At 40.0% G+C, this 24,660-nt stretch overlaps 1 protein-coding gene across 2 annotated transcripts in view; it reads left to right on the top strand.

Moving 5' to 3' along the window:
• The window catches only part of LOC133424915 (fibroblast growth factor 14-like), a 53,819-nt gene that overhangs the window by 4,490 nt on the left and 24,669 nt on the right, over positions 1–24,660 (top strand). Inside the window, exon 1 of one of the 2 annotated variants that reach the window (XM_061715498.1) lies at positions 19,656–20,298. The exons of the other annotated variant lie outside the window; for it this stretch is intronic. Coding sequence (XP_061571482.1) covers positions 20,106–20,298 — 193 coding nt within the window. The 5' untranslated portion in view covers positions 19,656–20,105. Of the gene's footprint in view, positions 1–19,655; positions 20,299–24,660 lie in introns of those variants that run through there. 2 annotated transcript variants of the gene reach the window in all.

Here is a 24,660-nt window from a genome sequence, read left to right as displayed (position 1 = left end):
ATGGGCCTCCTTTTGTTTCCCGCAGATGAGCCGGTATCATTCATTGTTAAAAAGTCTGAGGCCAGTGTTACTCATTGTCTTGTGTCCCAGGTGATGTGTCCCAGATAGAGACAATCACCTTTTATAGCACATGTAGCCATGCACGCCCATCCATGTGCATACACAGACTTCTCTGGTGGGTTCCCATTGATGCATTTTACTTTATCTTTTATTCAAATGGTGGAGTATAGCAGTGCCAAGTTAGATCTGTTTCTGGAAGTGGAAAGCTCCCACTCTAAGATATGAACACACATGAACGCCATCAAAGTGTATCTGTAAGGGTTACTGGTTTAGACAAGTCCACATTTTCTATGAATTTCTCTTTCTTCTTGAGTTGTGTGCTGTTACAATGTTCAGAGGTGATGAGTGATCCAAAATAGAGGCAGTCATAGTGATGCCCGTAGGGTTTTGGTCTGTATGTGTGTGTGTGTTTATGAGAGAGAGAGAGAGGGGGTGAGTATGCTCATTAACTCATGGCCTTGTTGTCCAAACACACTGAGCCTGCAAAAACACTGACAACTTTGCTGGTTTGATCTGCTCTTGCGTGAACTCATCATGTATGTCATGTTGCACAAGAAGATTGTTCAGTCAAACGGGTCATCTTATATAATCAGAGCACAAATAACACATTTTGAGAGCACAAACCAAACACCAAGCAGTTTTTACATTTTATATATGCACTTGCATTGTTTTATTGATGTTTTATGTGGACAAAAGTCATTTAGGGATATACACTATGAGGATATTATACTCTGAACCACAGAGCTGTTTCCAAAATAGTTGAGTTGCTGGGTAAATATAAAAAGAAACAAAGTGGAATGATGTGCATTCATTGTATTAAATATTTAAAGAAAAATCTCTCACTTTTAATGTTTTGAGAAGAACAAAGACAAACTATAAAAATTGCATAATGGCAACAAAACATCTAGTTAAATCTAAAACAGTTATAGTTAACATCAGTATCCCAGTGAGGTTGAGATGGGAGGAGTTTACTCCAAGTGCACATATTTCATTGAATTTATAAGTGTAAAAGTACCCAGAATTTGGGGAATTAATCATCCACAGTAATATTGTTAAAAGTTCCTGAAAAGTCAAAGAACTCTCTGCACAAAAATGTTCTACTTCCCTGGAAACTAGTTTGGGAAAATGATGATATTTGAACTTCCAGACATCAATTATGAGGCGCCATGCAGCACATCTGGATGAGTAGGTGACCCAGGAATAAGGTTTAAAGAACCTCATTGCAGCTGCCCAGGTTCAACTTGACCCATGACCCCACTTAAAAAACTCTTTATTCCCTTTTGGAAATCTCTGCATCACATCGAGAACACTTCCGAAAACCATTGTCCGTTCGTTGCTGCATCCACAAATGAAGGTTAAAAGTCACAAAAACACAATGTTTTGTTCATTTCAGCAAGACAATGCCAAAGCACATTCTGCGCATATGCAGTATAGTGAATATCTGTCACTCGGAAAAACATGCATCATGGGAAAAAAAAAAATCAGACAAAGGAGGACCCAGACTACATGAAGCGAGAATTGGAAACATTTTACTTTAAAAAGCACGTTAAGTTGTTTTTCTCAATTCCCAAACACCTCCAGGGTGTTGCTAATAGAGGACCTCATTCAACACATGACATTTTCTCTGTGTCCCTCTGTTAATTTCTTTGTGTGCCTTAATCAAATAATCATAATAATCATTTACATTGACACAGTTGTAACATTTTTGGAGTTGCTCATTGATTATACAGAGACAAGCGTAAAAGAGACAGCAATAGCAAACAATCTGTCAGTCATTTTTGCAAAGACGCCAACATTTGTGACAAATGTTTGCTTTAATAGATCTGACAGGGAAAGCTTTACTTTGGAGGGAACTGTCAGGCCAGCTCATGTCATCAATCTCTCAATGGCACGTCATCACGGAGTGTGATTTGGTGTTTGTTTTGAGCTTGTTTCCAAGCAGCTGGCGATGAAGAGCTATCAAGAGCAAAGCTTGAACGATTCTGTCAGATGTCTTTTGCTACTTTTCTGCTGTCGTGTTTTCTGGATTCAGTCATTTGGAATCAGTTTGCTGTTTAACCATTTTACACAGTATAGTTTTGGAGGCTGTTTGTGTCTGGGACTGATGGGAGCAAGCTTCTCCAACCCTGGTTTGATGTGTAACTATGAAGGATGGGGAAATTAAATTTAAAAAAAAGAACCGGGCTTGCTCATTATGATAATAAGGGTCGGCGTTATTTAAATATAGGTGTTTTTCTCATGCTGTGAGCACTAAAGCTGGGTTAAATCAGCTAAGACTTCCCTGTTCAAAATATCCTATATGTTGCATTTCTGCTTGGAAAGACAGTTCAGATCCAGAATTACTGAATGGCATCAAAGAAACACCAAGGAAAACTTTACAGTACGAATACCTGGTGCACTTGAAGCAGTTGTAGGAACACTATCGTTTTCACAATGGGGCGATGAGGTGGGGGCCATTGTGTTTGTATGTGGGCGTGTGTGTGTGTTTGGAGTGCTGGAGCTCCAGGTATCTGCCACGAGAGTGCTGAGTGTTATTTTTCCAAGTGCACTTAGAGAGCAGCAGGACATCAAAGGCCTCGCTGTGAAGTGTTTTTACAGACTCGATGATAAAATACAGGGAACACTTGACAACAGCTCAGTTTGTTTTCTGACTGTTTTAATGCAGCGGAGCCAAAGGATGAGGTTGCAGGTATTCAGAGACGGGGGCTTTCAGTAAAGAAGTAAAAACATGCAGTAAACTATTTACCCATCTTCGATAAGTTCTCACTCTGCAGCTTTTCCTAGCGCCTCTTCTCAGTATCACTGCTCTCCACTTTCCGCTGTTCTACTCACTCACACACACTTGAGCTGACTTGAAGTCTTCCCTTGTCTGCGTTAACCTTTTGTCTGATGACAGCCGTGCGTGACATAATCGCCGTATCTGTGTGACTCACGGTATGTGTGTGTGTGTCTGCATCTGAGGCCCTACTGGGGGGGAGTCCAGAGAATATAAGAAGTGGGTCTTTCCAAGGAGGGCCATGTGTGTTTGTGTCATGGACTTTGAGATTATACTGAAGGTAGCAGAGAGAAGAATTAAGGCTGCTTTGGGTAAAGTTGAAGCAGGTAAGGTGCTTTTTACACTGGTAAGAGATATATGTAGATTTTCAAGGAGTTAGTTCCTTTATCTCCCAAAAGAAATGATAAAAAAACACCACAAAAATGTAGATCAATCCTCTTGCAATGCCCCAATTAAGCCATTAAGCCTACATCCATTAAATAATAACTATTTGCTCCACATTTTATTGGTTTCATTATGATTTAAACCCACCAATGTTTTATTTTTGCAGTTAAATTGCTGATTAAAAACTTCAACTAATAGGAAAAGACTATATTAAATAAAATGCTTATTATTGTAACTGCTTTGCAGCTCTGTTACGTGTCCTTAAGATAAAGGACAGTTAACACAAGCGGTCAGTATAGTTTTGTTGCATAAAAATAACTTAAAAAACCTGCCAAAAACATTTATATTGTATATTAAGACATTGTTTTTGGATATACATTTTAAAAGGATGTGATGAAAAACTATCATGGAAATAACTAATCATTGATCTGGATTAAAAGTGACACTATCTTCCTATTTATTGTGAAAAGTGAGTTTTGAGCGGTGCAGCCCCATTTTAAAAACCTTTAAAGTCCTTAAATAACATGTTATTATTCACAAAGCACAGGAATTATAAGTGACTGAAACCAGACAGGACCACATATCAAAAGATGAACCTGAGAAACTGTTTTAAAAATGTATATTTATTTCAATTTTGATGCTGCAGGACATTTTGAAAGAGAATATCTCTTCTTTTTTCATCGAAAAAGCATTTGGGAACCGAGGATGGAAGTTGTTTTGAAGACAAAATGTCATTTCCCCATCTTTGTTTTCAGCTGCTTGGCAATCTGTAGCGTCCTTTTACCACATTCTTTGTTTCATAATACGGGCATCTGGACCGCAGGCGGACCAATTTTGTTTCCAGACTCTTTTATGGCGGAGAAGTCCTTTAATTGCCTTGCTGAAATAAACAAAGCCTTCTGTTTCGGTAGAGTGACACAGATATTGGCTGTAGGCTGATAAAAAAAAGTCCTGAGGATACAGCCTCCATTTTTTTTCCTAATAAACCTTCACCTTTAATTGCTTCTTTTCAAAGCAGATATGTTGAGATGTATTTCTATGAAGTCTGCATTCTGCTGGGGTTGAGGTCCTGCTCTTTCACATCTTGGAGCACGAGAAGGACCAAACCCACCGCCACTCCTGTGGCTTTCATGCTGTAAATCAAAATATCTGCTGAGAAGCAGGTTTGTGTGGCAAATGTTGTGTTTTATATTCGTGTCTATTTTTAGCTCAGTCCTGCCTGAGGAGCTGGAGATTATGACTATTCAGTGCTGGTTTCAGCTTTGTCACATGCGCTCAGAGATTCCTCTGAATCGCTCGATGGGTTCTTTGACAGTGAAATCCACCAAATCGGTGGAATTTGGCACATGTAGCCTTTCAGGGCGGTGAACCTTTCCTTATATCACTTCTAACAAACTCAGGAGGAACTTTAGTTTAAAAGGTAAAAAAAAGATCAGAACTAGCATTTAAGATGATTTCAAGATTGAAATCATTATTCTAAAGCCCAACAAAAGCAATCTGCGCCTCTTATGTGCCTCATAGTGTTTGACTTGAACTATCGGCACAACATAAAATTACTCTGGTAGTGCTTGATAAGTCGGGCGTCAGTGTCTGGCACGTCTGATGGTCTTTGTTTTATGGCCGTTACTGTAAAAGCGTGTGTGCGGTGAAGAGATGAGGTCAGCTGCTCATCTGTGGCTTAAGTAAGTACCTTTTAATTCAATATTGATCTTTCTTTGACAGTGAGATATATCATATCACCAGGCTCCTCATGACATCTCCTTGGAATTGGAGTTGAAACAATTATGTCTCTGTTAAAAAGATACTGTAGTTTAATGTTGATGTAAAACTAAGATCTGCTGATTTTGAACCTTTAGATGGCGTTACTTGAGGATCTAACAGGCTTCACCTCAGACGTTGCTGCTCTCAGGTTAACTTGATAAAGAGGAACAAACTCGTATTAGCCTGATTATAAAGGTTTTATATGGTGATAAATCTGTTTTTTTTTTCTAATCCCCCCCTAAATAACTCTTGTACCCGTGAGTAGAGTCGCTCTCTGATCTGTGTACAGATCAGAACGGGGTCCTTTCATCCACCGTGTTGCTGAAATCTTCAGATTGTCATTGTCAGACAGATTACCAAGCGCAGTCACACACACATGTGCATGTTTTATACAAGCTGCCCCTCAATGCAGCAAATCTGCCAGTAAAACCGATTTGTCACAGGTCTCTTGGGTGTTACTGCCATTCTCACAAGATTATCGGTTTTACATTTACCTAAGTTTGAATCAAATTGTTACTTAAAGAAGAACTGAGAAGAACTGAAATCACACAATAATATAAATGCCCCCCTTTATTTTTTTAATGTAAAAACTTTCCTAACTGAAGACTTTACAACTCAGTCAGTATTTCAGAGTGCTGAAATGTGGGCGGTTCTGAAAGAAATCCTCCTTTGTTCGTCTTTGAATGCTTAACAAAATTCTATCTTTGACATGCTATCTACCTACGCTCTTCACGACTGTTATTCACAACTAATTGGATGTTTTATTCAGTCCCACAGAAGCATCTGAAAGCGAATTAAACATTATTGCTGGAGAGAAATAAGGTCATCTTGATAGTGATCTCTATCTTCAAAGGAACAATTTCACGATGTTTTTAAACTGAAACAACTCAAGTCTACCATCTTATATTTGATGCTGTCTGCAATTTTGTTAGTAGGTGGTCAAAAATCGTATAAAAACAGTTTTCAAATGTCATTATAAGAAGGTTCTGTTCTAAGAGGATATTTTAGTGTCTTTTTCAGGAACACTGTGTTATCGGTTAGTCGTTGCGTTTAACACCTCAGGGTGCCGTAGCGGCGGCTTTGCTTCCAACAAAGTCCCATAATGACCCGCCGGAGAAGTGAGTCATTACAGAGAGGTCAGGAGGTCGCAGTGACTGAAACCTCTCAGAGCCGCCTGTGAAAAATCACTGTCTTTACACATCAAAGAGTGTGTAAAGCTGTGGGCTGGCAGCGTGGTTCATCTGAGGGCAGAAGAGTGCGGTTATTGTGGAAACATTTCGTTTCTGACCCAGAGTGCTGCAACACAAACACGGCGCCAGTAAATAAATTAGCATTGATGCTTGTATTAGATTTCTCCGACATTCAGGTCAGGTCCAGGGTAGTTTGTAGAGTCATGTCCTTCTCCGGCTCTTACGCTGCACCACCGCGCTTTCATTTAATCGAAGTGTATGTTATCAGAGCATTTTGTCACAAACTATCAGACTCATTTACAATCTAGTCACTTCAAATAGCCAATGGAGTGTGATGCTGAACGTGTAGCAGCGGAAGGAAAAGATTTCATGCAGAATCTCAGAGCGGTTTATGAAGCAGAAGGAAATAGATGAGCTGCTGAACCTCGAGCACTAACCTAAACTTGTGCATCCCATCAACTAGAAGCATGAAAGAAAACCACTGGGTCCGAACGCCTGCAGAGCTGACTTCTTAAATCTCAAATGATTGTACAAGAACCTGTAGGCAACTGTGTTGTCTAAAACCTGAGCTAAACTGGTGCTTTTATTGTGAAAGTCAACACAGTTTTCAGGCAATACTTATTTAAATAAGTTGTTTTTTGCCTTGCAGAAGGATTAAACATTCAGAATTCTAATAATTATTCAAAAATACTGACTTTTAACTTTTTTTTAAAACACAGAAACATACCATCAACCCTTACCCCTACATTCACTCTCAGATTTGCATCAGCATCTTCTCAAGCCCACCTGTGACTCTCAGCATCTCCCTGATTCAAACACTTGCCACAGGGAGTCTCATTATCACTTTCCAGTCCCCAAAAGCGCCGGCAACTTCTCGTCTCCCCCGCCTTACATCTCCCGCTGTAGTTCTGAGTTTCTGAGGAAGGATGTGGAACAGTTATGTAACATCTGTGATGCAGAAACCTTCCACTTTCAGCTGCTTTGTGTTGAAAATTGCCGCTGATTACTTTAGCCTCTAACTACGTGAGGAAATGGAGAAACAGGGAAAATACATAAATGTCAGAATTTGTAACAGATAATATTTCAAAAGTTTGAACTTTTCCCAGGTATAAAAGTATAACTAACACAGCTGCATAAAACAAACCATTTTGATAAAACAGGACATTGCTGTCGGTAGCTCCGGGGAAAAGGCACGACTAACACAAATTGACTTTTGCTGTTATTTTCTTCCACACTTCAAAGTACAAACAAACTGCTGAAATATTACAGAAGCCTTTTCTGAGAATCGCCTTGAAATGTCCCCTTGGCTGCAAACAGAGCTTTTAAAAGAAGGATCAATAGTAATATGCAACGTGTTAAAAGGACTACGCCTCCTGGAGTGACATTTTGTGCTCATGAGGTTCATTTAAGCCTCGTTTAGATTCTCCAAATGAAACATCCTTATCTGTTAGGTATGGAGTCACTGAAATGAATAAAACAAGTGTGTTGTTCCTGTTATTTATAAATGTGAAACAGAGGAATGGCAGCTTTCGTTTCTGTGAAGAAACACATTTTGAGTCACAAAATAAAAGCTAAGAAACAATGAATAGCTGGTTCAGAGGGATGCTATTTTCAGATTCTGGATACTGGCATTCATTTCTATCCATCTATTCTGAAAGAGAGGAGCTTTTATTCATGTTATAACACCATAGCTGAAGGATCTAACATGATCTAACGAGTGTAAAACCCTGCAGTTTGTCTCGTCTGTGGTGAGAAGAGTACAAGAGCATGAAAACTGCCCTTTATAGCCCGCCAGTTGAAGGTTATGCCTTCAAAGGCAGTCGCTTGTGTGAGATTTTTTTGATTTGCCTGCTAGTGTCACATGCAGCAGACCTGATTGTAGTGTCATTTACCACAGATGCACAACTGAAGGCCTGACATTAATTTGACAGGCTGTAATTTTCTTTAAGTCAGCCTCAATCAGATAAAAGGCTTTTGAAAAATTGGATCAAATGGGGTTCAAGGATGGTTTGGCAAACTGGATCGCATCAGTCTTTGCTCAGGTGGGAAGAGAAAGAAAAGAGAAAAGAGAAACTATAATTTAATTTCTTTGGGTTTTCACTCAAATAATGACAAAGAGATAAAAATGGGAATCAAAAAGACTGCAATTTGAAAAATAAGATCATCATTTTTATGTGTTCAATGAACCCATGCGACAAATTCCATGAATATGTGATTTCACAAAATAGTAAAATTGCATATTTATCTAACAAGACGTCCATCTAATATTTTTTAGATTCATATCACACATTTGGTGTTCAAGTGTGTGAGAACAGAGGGATATTACAGCAATATTAAACATTTTCCACACCCTGGCATATGTGGGAGGGTGCGAGCTGCCAGCGTCCGTGAGTCTGTCTGAGGCGAGGGAGGACAACATCTACTTGTTGCTTTTCATCCAACAGGCTGTTCAGATTAAAGGAGTTTAAATTAAAGGACACAGAACACAAGAGACGAGGTTCAGTCAAGTGAAACAAAACAAAAGAACAAGCAGCCAAATAAAACACTGAAGGTACAAATAAAAGATGAAAACATGCTCTTGTGCTGCATTTAATGAAAATTAGCTATAACAATCAAGAAAAGAACAATTGTAATCCCACAGGAAGTCACATTTCCACCAGTTTACAGTTTTCAATCCCAACTGTTTGTCTTCTGTTTGTTGCATATGGATTAAAATATGCCCGCTGTTCTGTAGTGTAATAATGTTAGGTGTTATCATGCATATCAGTCCCAGTCCACTGATGATCTTACAATGAACGCAGCATAAATGCAGCTGGAAATGTGAAATAAATCAGTAGACCCTCAAGAGGGTATAAACAGTGCTAAAATGAAAAAACTACAGGTGGCATACAACAATGCTTTTAGAATTTTTCTAAAACTCCCTAGATGGACAAGTGCAAGTGAAATGTTTCCATGCTGTACTGAGGAATTTTATGTCTAGATTTATGTGTAGACGAAGGAGTCAAAGAATGCTTTAATTATGGCCTTAACAGAGACTACACAGAGCAATACAAGGTTCTCCTCCTGTTTCTGGAAACACTGGAGGAAATGTTTGTATGTTTTTAACTAATTTGAACGGCACAAGTGAATCTCTTTCTCTTTGTTTTTAATGTCTGTGTCTTTGTATCTCGTTCTGTACTCTGGACCCAGTGTCTGGAAATAAAGTTTATAAAACAAACACAAAGAAAGGGATTTTTGAACTAAAATAGGGCAAGTAAGAGCCAAAATAATGACAAAAGCCTAAAAGTAAGAAAAAGTGAAAGATTGTAGTGAAATGAGATCCAAATGCGGGAAAGTGTAAAAGAAATATAAGAAAACAAGAAGATTGAAAGAGAAACAAGGGGATTTAAAGACCCCCAACTATGCATACAGTATATTTATTGCTCGATACCATTTCACCTGATGTCGGACAAAAATCCAAACATTAAAATAACACAAGTAAATCAAGGCTAAAACTGTTGCTGAATAAAGAAAGCTTAGATTAGTTTTTAACCATAATTTACTAATTTACTCCTCTGTTTCAACAAGTATCGACCTTTTTCGCACCTTGAAGTCGACCTGAACAAACAAACAAGCTTCCATGGTGCAGATTTTATTCTTAAAACAGACAGATCTCAGTAGTGAATATCTTCCTGTAAGAATGTTAGTTTTATTACTCTACTTGTGGTACTTTTATGTAACAATTAGCCTCACCTTAAAAAAGAAAAAGACATATCAGCTCTAATTGGAGGGAATAAAACAATTGTGCATTGGTATTAGCATGCATAACTTTGTTTTCTGGCTCATCTACAGTTATTTTAGTCCCCCGGCTCACGCTTCTCTGATATCTGCTGCATATAAAAGTTTTCAACAATGGCTTTGCTGAACTGAGATGAAATGAAACAAGAAAGAATAGGTAAAACATGCAGAAACAGAGGAGGAGTAGTCAAGACACAAGAGGGAGCAGAAAGAGCGAGATGGTAGAAAGGAGTAAGGTGTGGGGGGTGAGAATGATGAATAATTTAGTCCCTCCATTCCCTCTCCCCTCCTCCCCGCTGAGTTGGTGATGCTACAAAGATAGATGGATGAGATAGATGAAAAAAGGAAAGAAGAAGAGGAGATGAAATGAAAGGCAAAAAAGGGAGAGTGCAACTGGGGAGGAGGGGAGGAGAGGCAAGAAAATAAACTCAGAGGAATGGAGACGAGGAAGGAAGGAGACAGGGGAGGGCAGACATTTAGAAAAGGGGATATGAGAGGAAAGGTTGTCACATAAGTCATTTTACTTTATGAAGTTATGTGTGTGTTTGTGTGATTGTTTGTGTGTGTTACACACAAACAAACAGTCAGAGCAGAGCCATCATTTATGGAAGTGAAGCCAGATGTGTGTGTGCAGTATCATCTCAGCATTCAGCAGGTGTTCACCCGCTCCGTTCGGAGACCCACCTGCGTCACTAATCACCCGTTACCAAGGTAACAGTGGACTTCCCCACGTCTGTGCCTGCGCAAAGTGTGTGTGTGTGTGTGTGTGTGTGTGCGTGCTTGTGGGCGGGCGGGCGGGCGCCTGAGCGTGAGTTATGACTCATCCTGCTCACTTCAGAGTGGCTATCCTCACACTCCTGCCTGGGGAACACCCACCCACATCTGTTCCTCCCTGCCTCCATCTCCTTCCCCTCCTTCACCATCCACAAGTTGCACTCTTCTCTTTAAATCCATAAAGATTCAAGCAGTTATAGCACATTTATGTAATATTTAGGGGTAGCTTTGATCAGAGCCGAACAGGGAGACATTATTTATCACAAGCTGCCAAGTCTGCATGACTCACCAGGCTTAGAGAAGAGCGCCACCTACAGGGATGTTGTTTGATGATTTATTCAAGAGAACATTTGGAAACCCACCGATAAAATGTATTTTGTCAGAGTTGTATAGAGTTGCAGGGATTTTTTGTAATTTGCACAAACAAATTGGATTAAAGCCGTCTTTTCATGACCTGAACATCAGTTTAACCATCATTTTTACAGACATTTTAAGTTGCCTCTATTACTGTTTTTGAAAGCGACCCTCGGGGTTCCTGTAGAAAATTAAATGCAGCATTTTCTGTAGTGTGTCATCATATAATGAGACTTTGGTGAATAGTTTCAGAAAAAAAGTGCATTTGAAAAAACACTATAACATGCAAAAGCTTGAGCACATCACATCAGATTAGGCATAACCGGATTTCCATGAGGCGTACATCTTTTTATGCTCATCTTCTGCAGTTCAAACGTAGAGGAAAAACATTCCAAAACAAAACTTTGTCATCCTAGCACATGTAAAGCCTTTTTGTACACTTTTAACACTGTTTTGATTCTTATTTGGGGGTGACTTGCACCTAGTCTTCCTGCAAAGGCCTTACTTTTAAGGTTTAGCCACAATTCTTTGGTGGAGTTGTAGATCAGAAAATTCCAATAACAAGAAGCCGTTACATCTAAAGCTTTTATTTTAAATTAAATTATTTTTTTTACTTTGAAGTTTGCTCCCAGAATTTAGTAATATTCATTTCTTCTCCTACCAGTTTCCCGAACTGGTGGATGCAGCTAAAAGCAAGAATGAACCTCCATGCTTTAGTTAGAGAAATGCTCTTCTTTTTAAAATAAATAAATAAAAATATCTTGGCTTATTATGGTCATAAAACTTCCCTTGAGCAGTTTATGATTTAAAAACTGCAAAGAAGTTGCCCAAAAGGAGCACTCAAGTACTGTACACAAAAATATGTTGAAATGATAGTCTTGTTCCAAAGTGCAGCACATTCTCTGCACTTCTTTCTCTTTGATTGAGAGTAAAGAGTTTAAAATGTCAGAGACAAGCCCTTAGTAAATCAATGCTTATGGTTTTGTCTATTGCATATTTAAGCAGGATATGCCATATGAATTGGGACACTATACTTTTGTCACACCAGCAGCATATTTGAGCAGTCTGGAGAACAGGTGAACTCCAAACTTGCTTTATATGACATCTGTATACTGAACTAACGATTAACTGTTTTGGTTTTGAGCTGCTATCAGCATTGCAAACATGTTGTCTTCTCTCACATACAGCTAGCTGGCCCTCTTCTGACTATTTTCTACTACTACAAGTAAATGGTAAAGCTTTTATTTTGAATTAGATATTGGCGTCTTTCTTTTCATTGCTTCTTACTTACTTCAATGTAACAAATGTGTCAAGTAGATTGAACTTCATGGAAAACTACATCGTTTTTGTCATATTTAACAAAGTCTTTGCATAACTATACCGTTACATGTACAGAATATGAAAAGGGAAAAAGATTACACGTAACTGCAAAACTGGCTTAGTGCTAGTTGTTTATCAGGTTCCTTTAGCCACCAAAATGTAATTATCACTTTTTATTATTACATCTGGCACTTTAAACAACCACTAATCACAAATAACTATTTGTAGGCCCCATATGGGTTAAAGTGGGCTTAAATTATGGATCTCTACTCAGTTTGCCTGCAGTTTCCATGTTGTGTATGTCTCTGGGTGGGACCCAAACAGTTCATTTTCAATTGCGGGGTGTATTTTACGAATTACTTACTTACTTACGCCTTACACCCCTGCTGGGGTATAGGCCGTCGACAAGGGACCTCCAGAGTACACGGTCACTGGCGTTCTTTTCTATCTGCGACCAGGTGCATCCCAGTCTCTTGGTGTCTGCCTGGAGATCCCGCCGCCAAATGTTTTTAGGCCGGCCTCAACTTTTCTTACCCTGAGGGTTCCAGGTCAGAGCCTGTCTGGTGGTGTTAGATTCTGGTTTGCGTAGCGAGTGCCCGATCCATCTCCATCTTCTTCGTCCAATTTCGTCTGCTGCTGGGAGTTGTTGTGTCTTCATCCAGAGGTCGTTGTTACTGATCTTGTCCGGCCAGTAGATTTTCAGGATTCTTCTGAGGCATTTGTTTGTGAAGGTTTGCAGTTTGTTTATTGTAAGCTTAGTAGTTCTCCATGTCTCTGCCCCATAGAGCAAGACGGATTTAACATTGGAGTTAAATATTCTGATTTTTGTTGCTTCCCGTATCTCTCTAGAGCGCCAGATGTTGTTGAGGAGTAGAAATTATGTTCTTGCCTTACCTATCCTAGCTTTCACATCCGCATATGTACCACCCTGACTGCTGATGATACTCCCCAGGTAGGTAAAGGACTCTACATCCTCTAACATTGTGTCACCTAGCGAGATTGGTTGTGTGCTGGTTGTGTTTATCCTCATGTTTTTAGTTTTTCCCTCATGGATGTTAAGTCCTGCTTGTGCGGATGTCTCTGAGAGTATATTTGTATATTTGTAAAATAAAATATTTTACGAATACTATAGCACAATTTCTGACCGTCTTCACCCATGCCCACTCGGTCCACTTGTATCACTTATGGTTCCTGTACATTTAGGCCACATTTGGGATCCGTAATGCTGAAGCCACACAAGACCCATCTGTTTGCACCTTTAAAGCGCACTTAAAATGCAAGATGTTTTTTTTTGTCATTTTTTAAGCTTGAAAAAAGGAAATATAAACTAAAATTACATTAATAAAACTCTTATTTTCTTTTTCTTATACCAATGGTTGAAAGATGTGGAGTTGTGAGAAAAGTTAAGGGAGTGTGCTGTTCCCTTGCAGTGTCTGTAGAGGATGCTGTTGCCTCTGTACAGACCCAAACAAGCCAGACATGAAGACAATCTTCAAACATACAATAGAATAGCATGAGGGACTGTTGTCGGGGTAATACAAGCATTCCTTTTATCACTTGTGCAGTGTTGCATATTTCAGTATTTTGTGAGTGTGCTCTTGTGGTTTCTACACTTCAGTGTGTTTTCCTTCAAATCATGTTCCCTGAAGCATAAAATATGGGTTGCCCAGAGATTTCTGTTTGAGGGGGTGGATGGGAGGATAGAGGGGGAGCAAAATTTTCTTTTGAAGTTTAGGAGCTCTGTGTCGCCTTTCTGGGGTGCTCTAAAAAGGAGCCAAAGAGATGAATTTTAATGTAAATGCAGCTTTGATTTATTCATAACTCCTTCAGTTGGACTGACCTGGATAAAAATGTGTACACTTCCCCCTCCTCGCACGCACACAAGGATGCTCCAACAAGCAGATATATTGTGTGTGCTGTTTGGGGGGAAAAACAGAAAAAGAGAGATACAGTCAGATGTTTTGGCTTCAGTAGAAAGAAGGAATGAAAACACTTCAATCTTGATGAATCTGGACTTTTTTCCATTGAAACAGAACAAAAGATGCGGGAGGACATTTTGCTACTGTTGTTTTGTATATCAGTTTTGAACTATGATATATAGTATGATATATAGTATAATATATATATATATATATATATATATATATATATATATATATATATATATATATATATATATATATATATATATATATATATATATATATATATATATATATATATATATATATATATATACATACACACACACACACACACACACACACACACACACACACACACACACACACACATACATGCACACACACACAATGCTAAAAACACACCATTAATTAATATCTTTTTAGTTTTAATGAAAAAAATGCATGCTACTTGCAGAACTTAATTTGATTTTTATAGCATTGATTTGTTATTAGAATCATTGAAGCTTTTATCTCAGTATTACTCACCATGTACAAAATTCAGGACTGTCTCAGAAAATTAGAATATTGTGATAAAGTCCTTTATTTTCTGTAATGCAACAATGTCATACATTCTGGATTCATTACAAATCAACTGACATATTGCAAGCCTTTTATTATTTTAATATTGCTGAGCATGGCTTACAGCTTAAGAAAACTAAAATATCCTATCTCAAAATATTGAGATATTCTGGGAATCTTAATCTTAAACTGTAAGCCATAATGAGCAATATTAGAATAATAAAAGGCTTGCAATATTTCAGTTGATTTGTAATGAATCCAGAATGTATGACATTTTTGTTTTTTTAATTGCATTACAGAAAATAAATACTTTTTTTTACCATTACGTCCTCTTAACTATGTTCCTTCTCTTAGGACATACTCTGCTGCCACCTAGTGGGAATGAGAACATACACACATCATGTTTCTGTGGTACTTTAGGGGGAGAATAAAACACACCAGAAAGAATCATTCTTGATAGAGATGCTGTTCGCTGTCCAAGGTGCTGAACAACAATCAGCTGAAGTGCTTCTGCATCCGTGAAGCCCCATATCCAATATCTGTTCAATCATATCTGCTTCTCCAAATGCCCCCAAGCCTTTGCATCCACACAACATTGGCTAGGGCACCTAAGAATTATTTGCACTTTCATGTTTCCCTTCATAGTTTTCTAACAAAGAAATTACAGAAGACAAATGCAAGTAAAAAATACACGCAACACATTACACTATAGTTATTTGATAAATGCTTTTATTTCAGTATATAGTTTCCTCATACAAGATTAATGATTCACCACTGCAGACAACTTAATTTGTATTGACGTTACCCCATGGGAACTGGGATATATGATGACAATCCCCCTACAGTATGTGAGGGAGCTCATATGCCATATTTCGTCTTTTCACATTTGGGACTAGCAACAATTGTTCATCCCCTTGACGGCATGAATTTTATAGCAATGGTGCTTTTTGTGCAAATGACAAGGTCAAGCTATACCTTCTTACTAAAAGAAGCTTTAGGGCATCACTTGATGAAATGTGTTTCTTCCTGATAAGAGGGAATTTCAGTCCCGCATGGAGCTCTAGGTTCCATTATTTATTGAAAGGACAGATAGATTAGTGAAGGGTTTGGGACCATTTATTTTTCTAGAAGAAAAAGAAAACAACTTGTAATCATCTGGGTCCAAGAACAGCTTGGTTTTCAAGAGAGATGGCTGACCTACATGTTGCAAAAGACCAGTTCATGCTGATTTATAAAATTTCGGAGTAATTTGACTCAGAGCGCCACTTTTCATAATAACAGCTGACATGCAGAATATGCAATAACATTTGTGAAACATTCTGATGGTGTCTTAACAGTACTGCATTTCAAATATTATGAATATCAATCATGAGATTTGATTGCTATCACAGCAGAGTAACACCTGATACAACACAACATGCCTTTACATGATATAGGAAATGTCAGAATGGTTTATACAGTCATGATTTCACAGCTGGAACCCTTAACCCAAATGATGGAAGCACACGCTGTCGGCAAATTAGACATGAGGCCGCTCTGCAGCTAGTCAGCCCATGAATCGAGCCAACTTCTTGCATTTTTAAACCACTTATGCAGACAGTCCTCCCTGAGCTGAATACAGACAGTGAAAATGTGTAAGGTGAGGTAATGAAGGAAGCCTACTCCACTGTCTGCACTGCCTTTGTAGATGGATTATGAAACAGCAGGCCCCAAACCACAAAGGTCCCTTGAAGCTAAGGAAATCACCACATACTGTGATTAAAAGATTTGGGTTTTTTTTGTCTCCATGTGCATGGCTTTAAAATGTTTTTTCCAAGATTTTTAACCACTTGGTGGCCAATGTCATTAATTAAATTTTTTGTATAATTCATATTTATTGATTTTTTTTCATCCCTTGGTTGTATTTTGTGTTTCATATTTTGGTCATGTTAAGGACATATGACATTCCTGAGTCATTCAGTATCTCTGCTAGGTCATTCAGAACCAGAATAGGTTTATTTAATTGTTTTATATCTTTTATTGAAATGGCAAAGTCCAAAAATCAGACCCAAGTATCATTTTTGGCCCTTTATAAGTATTAGCATATTCTATGGAGGTCAGAATGCGAAAATAATAATCATAATAGTCATAATAACAGCTGTGGCAGTTTCACAAATACACCTTAGATTATCAGCGCATATAAAGAATTCGTCTAATTTAAAGCAAAATTAATAAACAACAACTTTTCTGTGAGAACGTTGTGTTTTCATATAAAATCAGTATTTGTGCCGGTTTCCACCTTGGCCCCGGGCCCCCACACTCCCCCCTTCGCTCACCAGGGATGGAGATAACCAGTTGATTTTCGGAGCGTGTGTGACTGCTCGCGCGGCGCGTGGGTCCAGCAGTTGTGTGGCATCAGACTTCCACAACCAGAAAATACATGAGCATCCGGTTTGTCCTTTCAAAATAAAATAATCGTTTACGTACACTCAAAATATGCTTATGAAACTTCCAACCCAGCCAGTCTAGTCTGTAACCCCTCTGAAATAGGGTGACAGAATTGCTGGAGCCAATCCCAACTGTTAGTGGGTGAGAGGTGGGGCACGAGGGATGTAAATCACAAGTTTAATCATGGTACATTGTTAGATCGATGAACTGGATGACAATTTGATGTTTGTTAACATCACAAAAATCCATCTTGATAAAATGATGATACAAATCAGGAGCTAGCAGCCCCGTATGACACAGTTATTGACTGAACACAATCCATGCATATCAAACTGCAGAAAGTAATAAAATATCATTTCTGGGTTCATTTATCTGTGTAGATGAACCCAGAAATTATCTTTTTTTTCTTTTCATAAAAATACATTTCAAAAGGCTTCTTGATAACATGCATTCATACTTATTCATACATATTCATACTCTTTCATACTAATGTAAAGACCTCATTAAATCTATATTTTAATGTAAATCGATAGATCGTTGCACTCCTTTTGAGTATGCCCTTTGCCAGTCAATCACACGGTCAAATTGAGCAGTGTTTTTCCACTCTTCTCAAGCCGTGGAAACCATTTTAGCATGGAACAAACCATGCGGCAAACCATCACCCAAAAATGCATTTAGTCACCGTGTCCTATTAAATTGTTAAGGTCATTACGGTGCGACCTAATGCCACCAAATGACATGGCAGAGTAGGCCATTACTCTTTTTGTCACCACATTTTAGGCTCAATCTCTAAACAATAACATCCAAAGATTATTATTTTTGGATGTCCATCCATCCATTATCTATACCCGCTTTATCCATTGCAGGGTCATGGGGGTCTGCTGGAGCCTATGCCAGCTAATAACAGGCGAGAGGCAGGGGAACACCCTGGACAGGTCGCCAGTCTATCGCAGGGCCTATTTTTGGATCTATCAAGTGAAATTTACTAATTGCATGGCACACCTGGCAACCTCCCATGGCACACGGCACAATGGTTCAAAACCATTGACAAACTTTATGGTTAAAGGGGACCTATTATGAAAAACACGTTTTTTCTTGCTTTAACATATATAAAGTCGTCTCCCCTCAGCCTGCCAACTCAGAAAAGGAGGAAAGCAACCAAATTCTGCAGTGTCTGTACAGCCACCCGGATCAGCCATCTAGTGTGATGTGGCTTCTACGAGCCGTTCAGATTCTGCACACTTTCGTTACGTAACCAAAATGCTTGGTTGGCCTCCGATGCGTGAAACCACGCCCACAACTAACTCCGCCGGCCGGAGCTTTCGCCATTTTTTCGTAGTTGTGTATCGCGTCATTTCGTCAGCCAATCAGCACAGTGTCTCATTATCATAGCCTTCCCGCCCACTCAGAATCCTGCATAGATAATGAGGTTAGAGAATGGGAAGATAAAGACATGGCTCAGAGGCTGAATTTCTAATTTATTTAGCAAAAACAATCAAAAGCTTGTTTTTAAGACATTCAAGGCCTGTTTAAAATGGTTAGTAGATGCCATAATAGGTCCCCTTTAATATGAATTATATTCTAAATGCAAATGAGGCATACGGAGCCCCACTGGTGACATTTGAAAAAAAAAAAAAAATAATGCCACGAGTTAATCAATGCGTGGCCACGAGATAATTAATGCGTGGCCATGTGTTATTAATGCGTGGCCACGAGTTATTAATGCGTGGCCACGATTTATTAATGCGTGGCCATGTGTTATTAATGCGTGGCCGCGCATTATTATTATTTTTTTAAATGTCACATGTTATTACTACACTCGCCATGACAATACTCTTTCTCTTTAATATAAATAGACTATAATTACCGTTATTAATGATGAATAACCATCCCACCAAGGAAGTTGCATCCACGAAGTCCAGACAGTAGGTTATAATGCCATCCACGAGTAAAATAATGCGTGGGCACGAGATACATAATGCGTGGCCAGGCATTAATAACTGCGTGGCCACGCATTGATTATCTCGTGGCCACGCATTGATTATCTCGTGGCCACGAGATATTAACTCGTGGCCACGAGATATTAATGCGTGGTCACGCGTTATTTTATTTTTTTCAAATGTCACCAGAGGGACTCCGTAGAGGCAAGTAGGGCTACAAATAATTATATTTTTTAGATAACGTAAGATTGTCGGGGAATTTCTTTTCCAAAAACTTGAACATGGAGAAGAAAAAAAAAGGAGGAAAAACGTCAACTTTGAAAATCCGGCAGCGCGGTTTCCGGTGGAGCCGTGACTAACTGTGGCGAGCTTGACGCAGCTGGAGCTGCTCCCGCTCCAGTCAGGAATACAAACGGACCTTCTCGGAGACGAGGACATAACTGCCTTCTGAGTCATTACACCTCCCTCCTTTTTCAATGTTATTTTTTTTAAAGATATTTTCATTGTGCCTCGCCTGTTGACCATGGGAACAAAAAGTGACAGAGTTGGTCCGGGAAACCGGGCTGGCGGAGCCGCTCAGTGACAGCTGTTTCTGTGACAGACAGACCGGTGAGACGTGACGGACAGGTACCACAAATATATGGCCTGAAGGAGAAAAAAAACGGTAGGAAAGATAAGCAAAACGTAGTGTGTATATTCTTTTAGGGGGGGACTTTACCGTGTTGTGGGTGAAGCATGGGGCTGTCGTAGCTGGAGAAAGCGCGGAGGCTGGAGCGCGTCTGATTAGTGTCTGCGCTGCGTCCGCGCCGGTGGACGCCAGGACCGGGGACGCGGACGAGGACGCCCCGGAGCCGGAGACATGGCAGCGGCCATCGCCAGCGGTCTGATCCGGCAGAAGCGACAGGCCAGAGAGCAACACGCCCACCGCCCGACGGCGCACCGGCGGCGGAAGAGCCCCGGCAAGAAGCAGGGACTCTGCAACGGGAACCTGGTCGACATCTTCTCCAAAGTCCGGATATTCGGCCTGAAGAAGAGGAGGCTAAGGAGACAAGGTGTGGGAGAAAAAAAAAAAAAAAAAAAGAGGGGGGGGCGGGGGGGGCTCACATGCACGCACAGGCATGCACAGGCATGCACCCCAATCTATTGATTGATTTTCTGCGTCCTCCACGCAGAAAAACGCATCACTTTTACGCACGGCCAATATAGTTTGGCATTCACGCCCTAGGTGGTGCACACGCACACACGCACTGTCATGTAGTGTCCCATGGTCCAGTAGTTTCCAGGTACATCCATTATTGAAGCCGCAGATTAGTCTGTCTGGTGTTCCCCATGTGTGCGCCTCTCTGTGGATCTCTAGCTCTGATTTTTAAGCTCATAATTCATCTCAGTCTTTGCCCAAATGCAGGAAGATTATCTAAACCCAAACACGACAATAACACATTAACCTCGTCTCTTATTTTGAAAGGGCACCCTTTTCATTTATTCTCCTGGAATGTCAACCACAAGCAGTTTTTTCATCTCCTGGAGGAAAAAAAGAAAATGTCTGAGTCAAATTTCCCACTATTCAGACCTCAAGTCCCTCTTCAGGCCGAATTAATGTTAAATCGCAGGACAGATTGCCGTCAAGGCTTTGGGAAATGATTACATATACAGCCGAAGTGAATACAGATTGATGAGAACGTGGTGGCGGTGTGCTTTAGGAAGCCTTCAACGGCAGAGATAAGTGATGTTGTAATCAATTGATTGTGGTTGATACCAGCAGGTGATGGTGTATGGAAGGGAGGGGGATAAAAAAAGAAGGGGAGATGACAGCAGGAAATGAGAGTAGGGGGAGGATGAAGGATGACGGGAGCGATGGAGGGTAGGGGGACGTGAGGAGTCATGTTGTTGGTTTCCACCGGTTTGGTCTGGTGACGGGAATTTCTGGGATATCAGATTCCAGATTCTCATCACTCCATCCACATACGACCCTCTTCCCCTCGACTCACCCCCTCCCACATATCTGCCTGTTTTGTACTGGACTCTGTCGTTTTTTAATATATTTTTCAGTTTTATCTGATTCTTCTTTTCTTTTTTCAGCACCATTCCACATTTTATCAAGATTTTGGCATCCTCTCTGTTCCATCCCTCCGTCACCTTCCTCTGTCTTCTGGCCTCCCCCCGTCTTCCTGTCCTATTTAGCTTCAGTTCTTCTCAAATTCTGTTCCATCCTTCTCTTCCCGTTCCCCCTTTTGCCACTTTACCCCCTTTCTCCTCCTCCTTCTTTTCCACATCTCTTCAAAGTGCTATTCTCCCTTCCCTCCATTCTAATCCCCTTCCCACCTCAGGTCTTTCCCTCCCTCTATCTTTTCCCATCCTTTTTAGAGCAGATGTCGGCTTCCTCAGCTTTCCACCCGTCTCCCACACTTTCTCTGTATTTTTGTCACCTTCCAACTCCTGCTCCATGCCTGATCACCTTCCCCATCTCCACCAAATCCTCCCTTCCAACCTCAGATCTTTTCATCCCTCGTTCCACCTTCATTTTACCCTTTTTTCTCTCCTTTTTCCTCTCCACCCTTTTTTCCCTTCACCTCCTTCCAGCTCTCCTTCGTCTGTGTTCACAGCTGTGAGAGCTGCTGGTGGAAGCTTGGCAACATCCACAATCTCTGCACCGTGTGTGTGTGTGTGTGTGTGTGTGAGTGTGTGTGTGTGCGTGTGTGTGTGTGTGTGCGTGTGTGTGAGAGAGAGAGAGAGAAAGAGAGAGAGATTTGCCAGCATCCCCTACTGTCTTCCAGAGGTTTAGTGAAGGAGAGATTCACACACCCAACTCAAACTGATCTGAAGCGTTCATAACTCTGTCAAAGACGCGCTTGTCAAAATTTTGACACTTTTGTCAGCAGTTCGTCTAATACAGATACACAGTTGTATTTTTCTCTAAAAAACATGACTCAGCCTGCTTCAGATGTGACAAAAAGTCATTTTTGTCCGCAGATTTGTACATTTCCATCATTACTAATCAGACATCTGTGCTCACTGGTGTCAGAATATGTATCTTTAAACAATAGCTGCTTATATTCTTTATCCTAGGATAACTTGTGACATAAGATCTTATGGCCAAATGAAAGCACGGTCACTGCCGCCCAACATATTGCTCTGCGTTAGAATCAAATCGAACATAAAATGAAGCTTTAAGAAAATTCTCCAGTCACAACATCGGCTGAGGGAGGTATCCTGACATCACATGCGCTCGCTGAAGCTGTGATATATCTATCAGACGGGGCTTTAAGTCAGATGAAAGATTTATACACCACTTTCTGGTCCTAGAATGCATTTGTTTAATCAATATCCTGAAACAGATGTAATATAGACGGCGAGGTGCCGGAGTAAAAAAATAAGAAGAGACAATAAATAACCTTCTCAGTAGCTCCCTCTGAGGTGTGTGTCACGCCGACAAGAAGACTGGGATCTGACTTCGCCTCTCTACGGTGGGGAGTGTGTTCTGATGTCTGTTCTTTCATGACATGCAGATGCTACACTGTTATTTTCACATATTCATATTGCAGCATCAGAGCTGTGAGTTAGAATGATACTCAGTGCTTTAAAATATAGACCTACTTGTTGGAAGAGGAAACCACAGAGTGTGTCTGCTGGGAAGCAGCAAATTGTTATTTTCATTACCAATTAATATGTTAACAACATTGAAATTACAGCTTCCCACAGCCTGGGGGGTGAGCTGTCTTATTAGTTAGTTTGTGAAATAGGAATGCTATTAATTTTGTCATGAACACAAACACGGATAATAATAATAACAAAACATAAAACACAATTTTTTTGCATAATAATGTATTAGATTGTCAAAAATCCAGTCTGCCCTAAATCATGATTGAGCTAATTAAATTTGTGCTTCTGTTTTATTGGCGATAATATGCCTGAATATGATGCGTAGCAACCTTTTGATCTGTATCTGTATTCTGCTTTACACGAGGCTTTGATTTCATGCTACTAATGAGGCATTGTTTTTGTTTTTGTTTGACCAACAATGTAAAAGAAAATGAGCAAATCTACCTGTTTATTTCAACATAACTGTTGTCTACTCAGATCAGATTTCTCTCTGGTTTTTAAGGGTTATAATGAAGAGATTGAGGTTAAATGCTTGAGTTCTGGGACTGGCTTTATAACCTTAACTATGATTATTAACTCACGCAACTTGAGATTGAGGACATGCCAAAGGGGGGTTTCACTATGGAGATAAATAGTTGAGAGATGCCAAAGAGCATTGAAATGAAGTTGCGACCCCCCTTCGTTAGCAGAAACCCATTACACTTATGAAGGGATCTTTTAAGGACACCCCAGAGCATATTTGCAGACTAAACTGTAAAAGAAATTGACATGAAAAAAATAATTGCTATTTAAACCTGAATCCAAGGCATAAAAATGTGACCTGGCATTTATCTCGGGGGCACTGGGGACCGTTTGTCCCGGCTGACCTCCGCGTCGTCTGCACATGTTCCAGGAGCAACGTAAGGCAAAGGCCAAGTAGAAGACAGCTCGGCTGCTCAGTTTCCGTGCTGCTACACGGACGTGACCCCGGCTGGAAAATGGGATCGTTCTCAGCAAAATGGCTGAATTAGACAGCTAATGCCATATTGTTTCTCTTCTAAGCCTTTGCCCCTGATGAATTTTGATGCAGATCTGTAGTTACCTCTGATTTACTACATTCTTGTAGCTGGCTGTCTGGACTGGGTGTTCCCTCGCTCCCTGATCGATGCATTGTAATAAGCATAATCAATAGGAGACATCACTGTTTCCCTCCGGAGAATATTTTTGTGACTAGAAAAAGCCAAGACAATGCATAACTAAAGGCAAAGTCAATGTGGTGCCGGCTTGTGCAGAACTGAATTATAATGTCTTATTAGAATTAATTCCAAGCAAGATTTTTTTAATGTATTGTAGATACATATAAATCATCTCCTTTCTCCACCGTGCGGTTCTGTAATCACTTATCAAGCTGATCTAAATGAGGATGAAATGGGTGCATTCAGTTGCTGCACATAAATTTGAAACTTAAGTGCTTTTGTTTGATGAGATGCTGCATGTGTGTGTGTGAAAGGGAAAGGTCTTAAATACCTGTCTTGTACAAGACGTCGTTACTGGCATTTTACACGGTATTAAACTCCGCATTTAGACCCAGACTGGAGCGAATTAACAGACAATGTGACATGTCAAATCCGTTTGGCAGACTGATTGGCTGACTGATCGAATCAGAACGTTTTTTACTGGTGAAAATGCAGCAATGCGTGTGTGTGTGTGTGTGTGTGTGTGTGTGTGTGTGTGTGTGTGTGTGTGTGTGTGTGTGTGTGTGTGTGTGTGTGTGTGTGTGTGTGTGTGTGTGAGTCTGTCTGTGGATAGGGGAATACCCTTTCTCTGGAACAGTC

Source organism: Cololabis saira, chromosome 24, assembly GCF_033807715.1.
Source record: "Cololabis saira isolate AMF1-May2022 chromosome 24, fColSai1.1, whole genome shotgun sequence".
Classification (NCBI taxonomy): Eukaryota; Metazoa; Chordata; class Actinopteri; order Beloniformes; family Belonidae; genus Cololabis; species Cololabis saira.
Note: the sequence above shows the minus strand (reverse complement) of the source record. Positions and strands in the feature narration are given on the sequence as shown.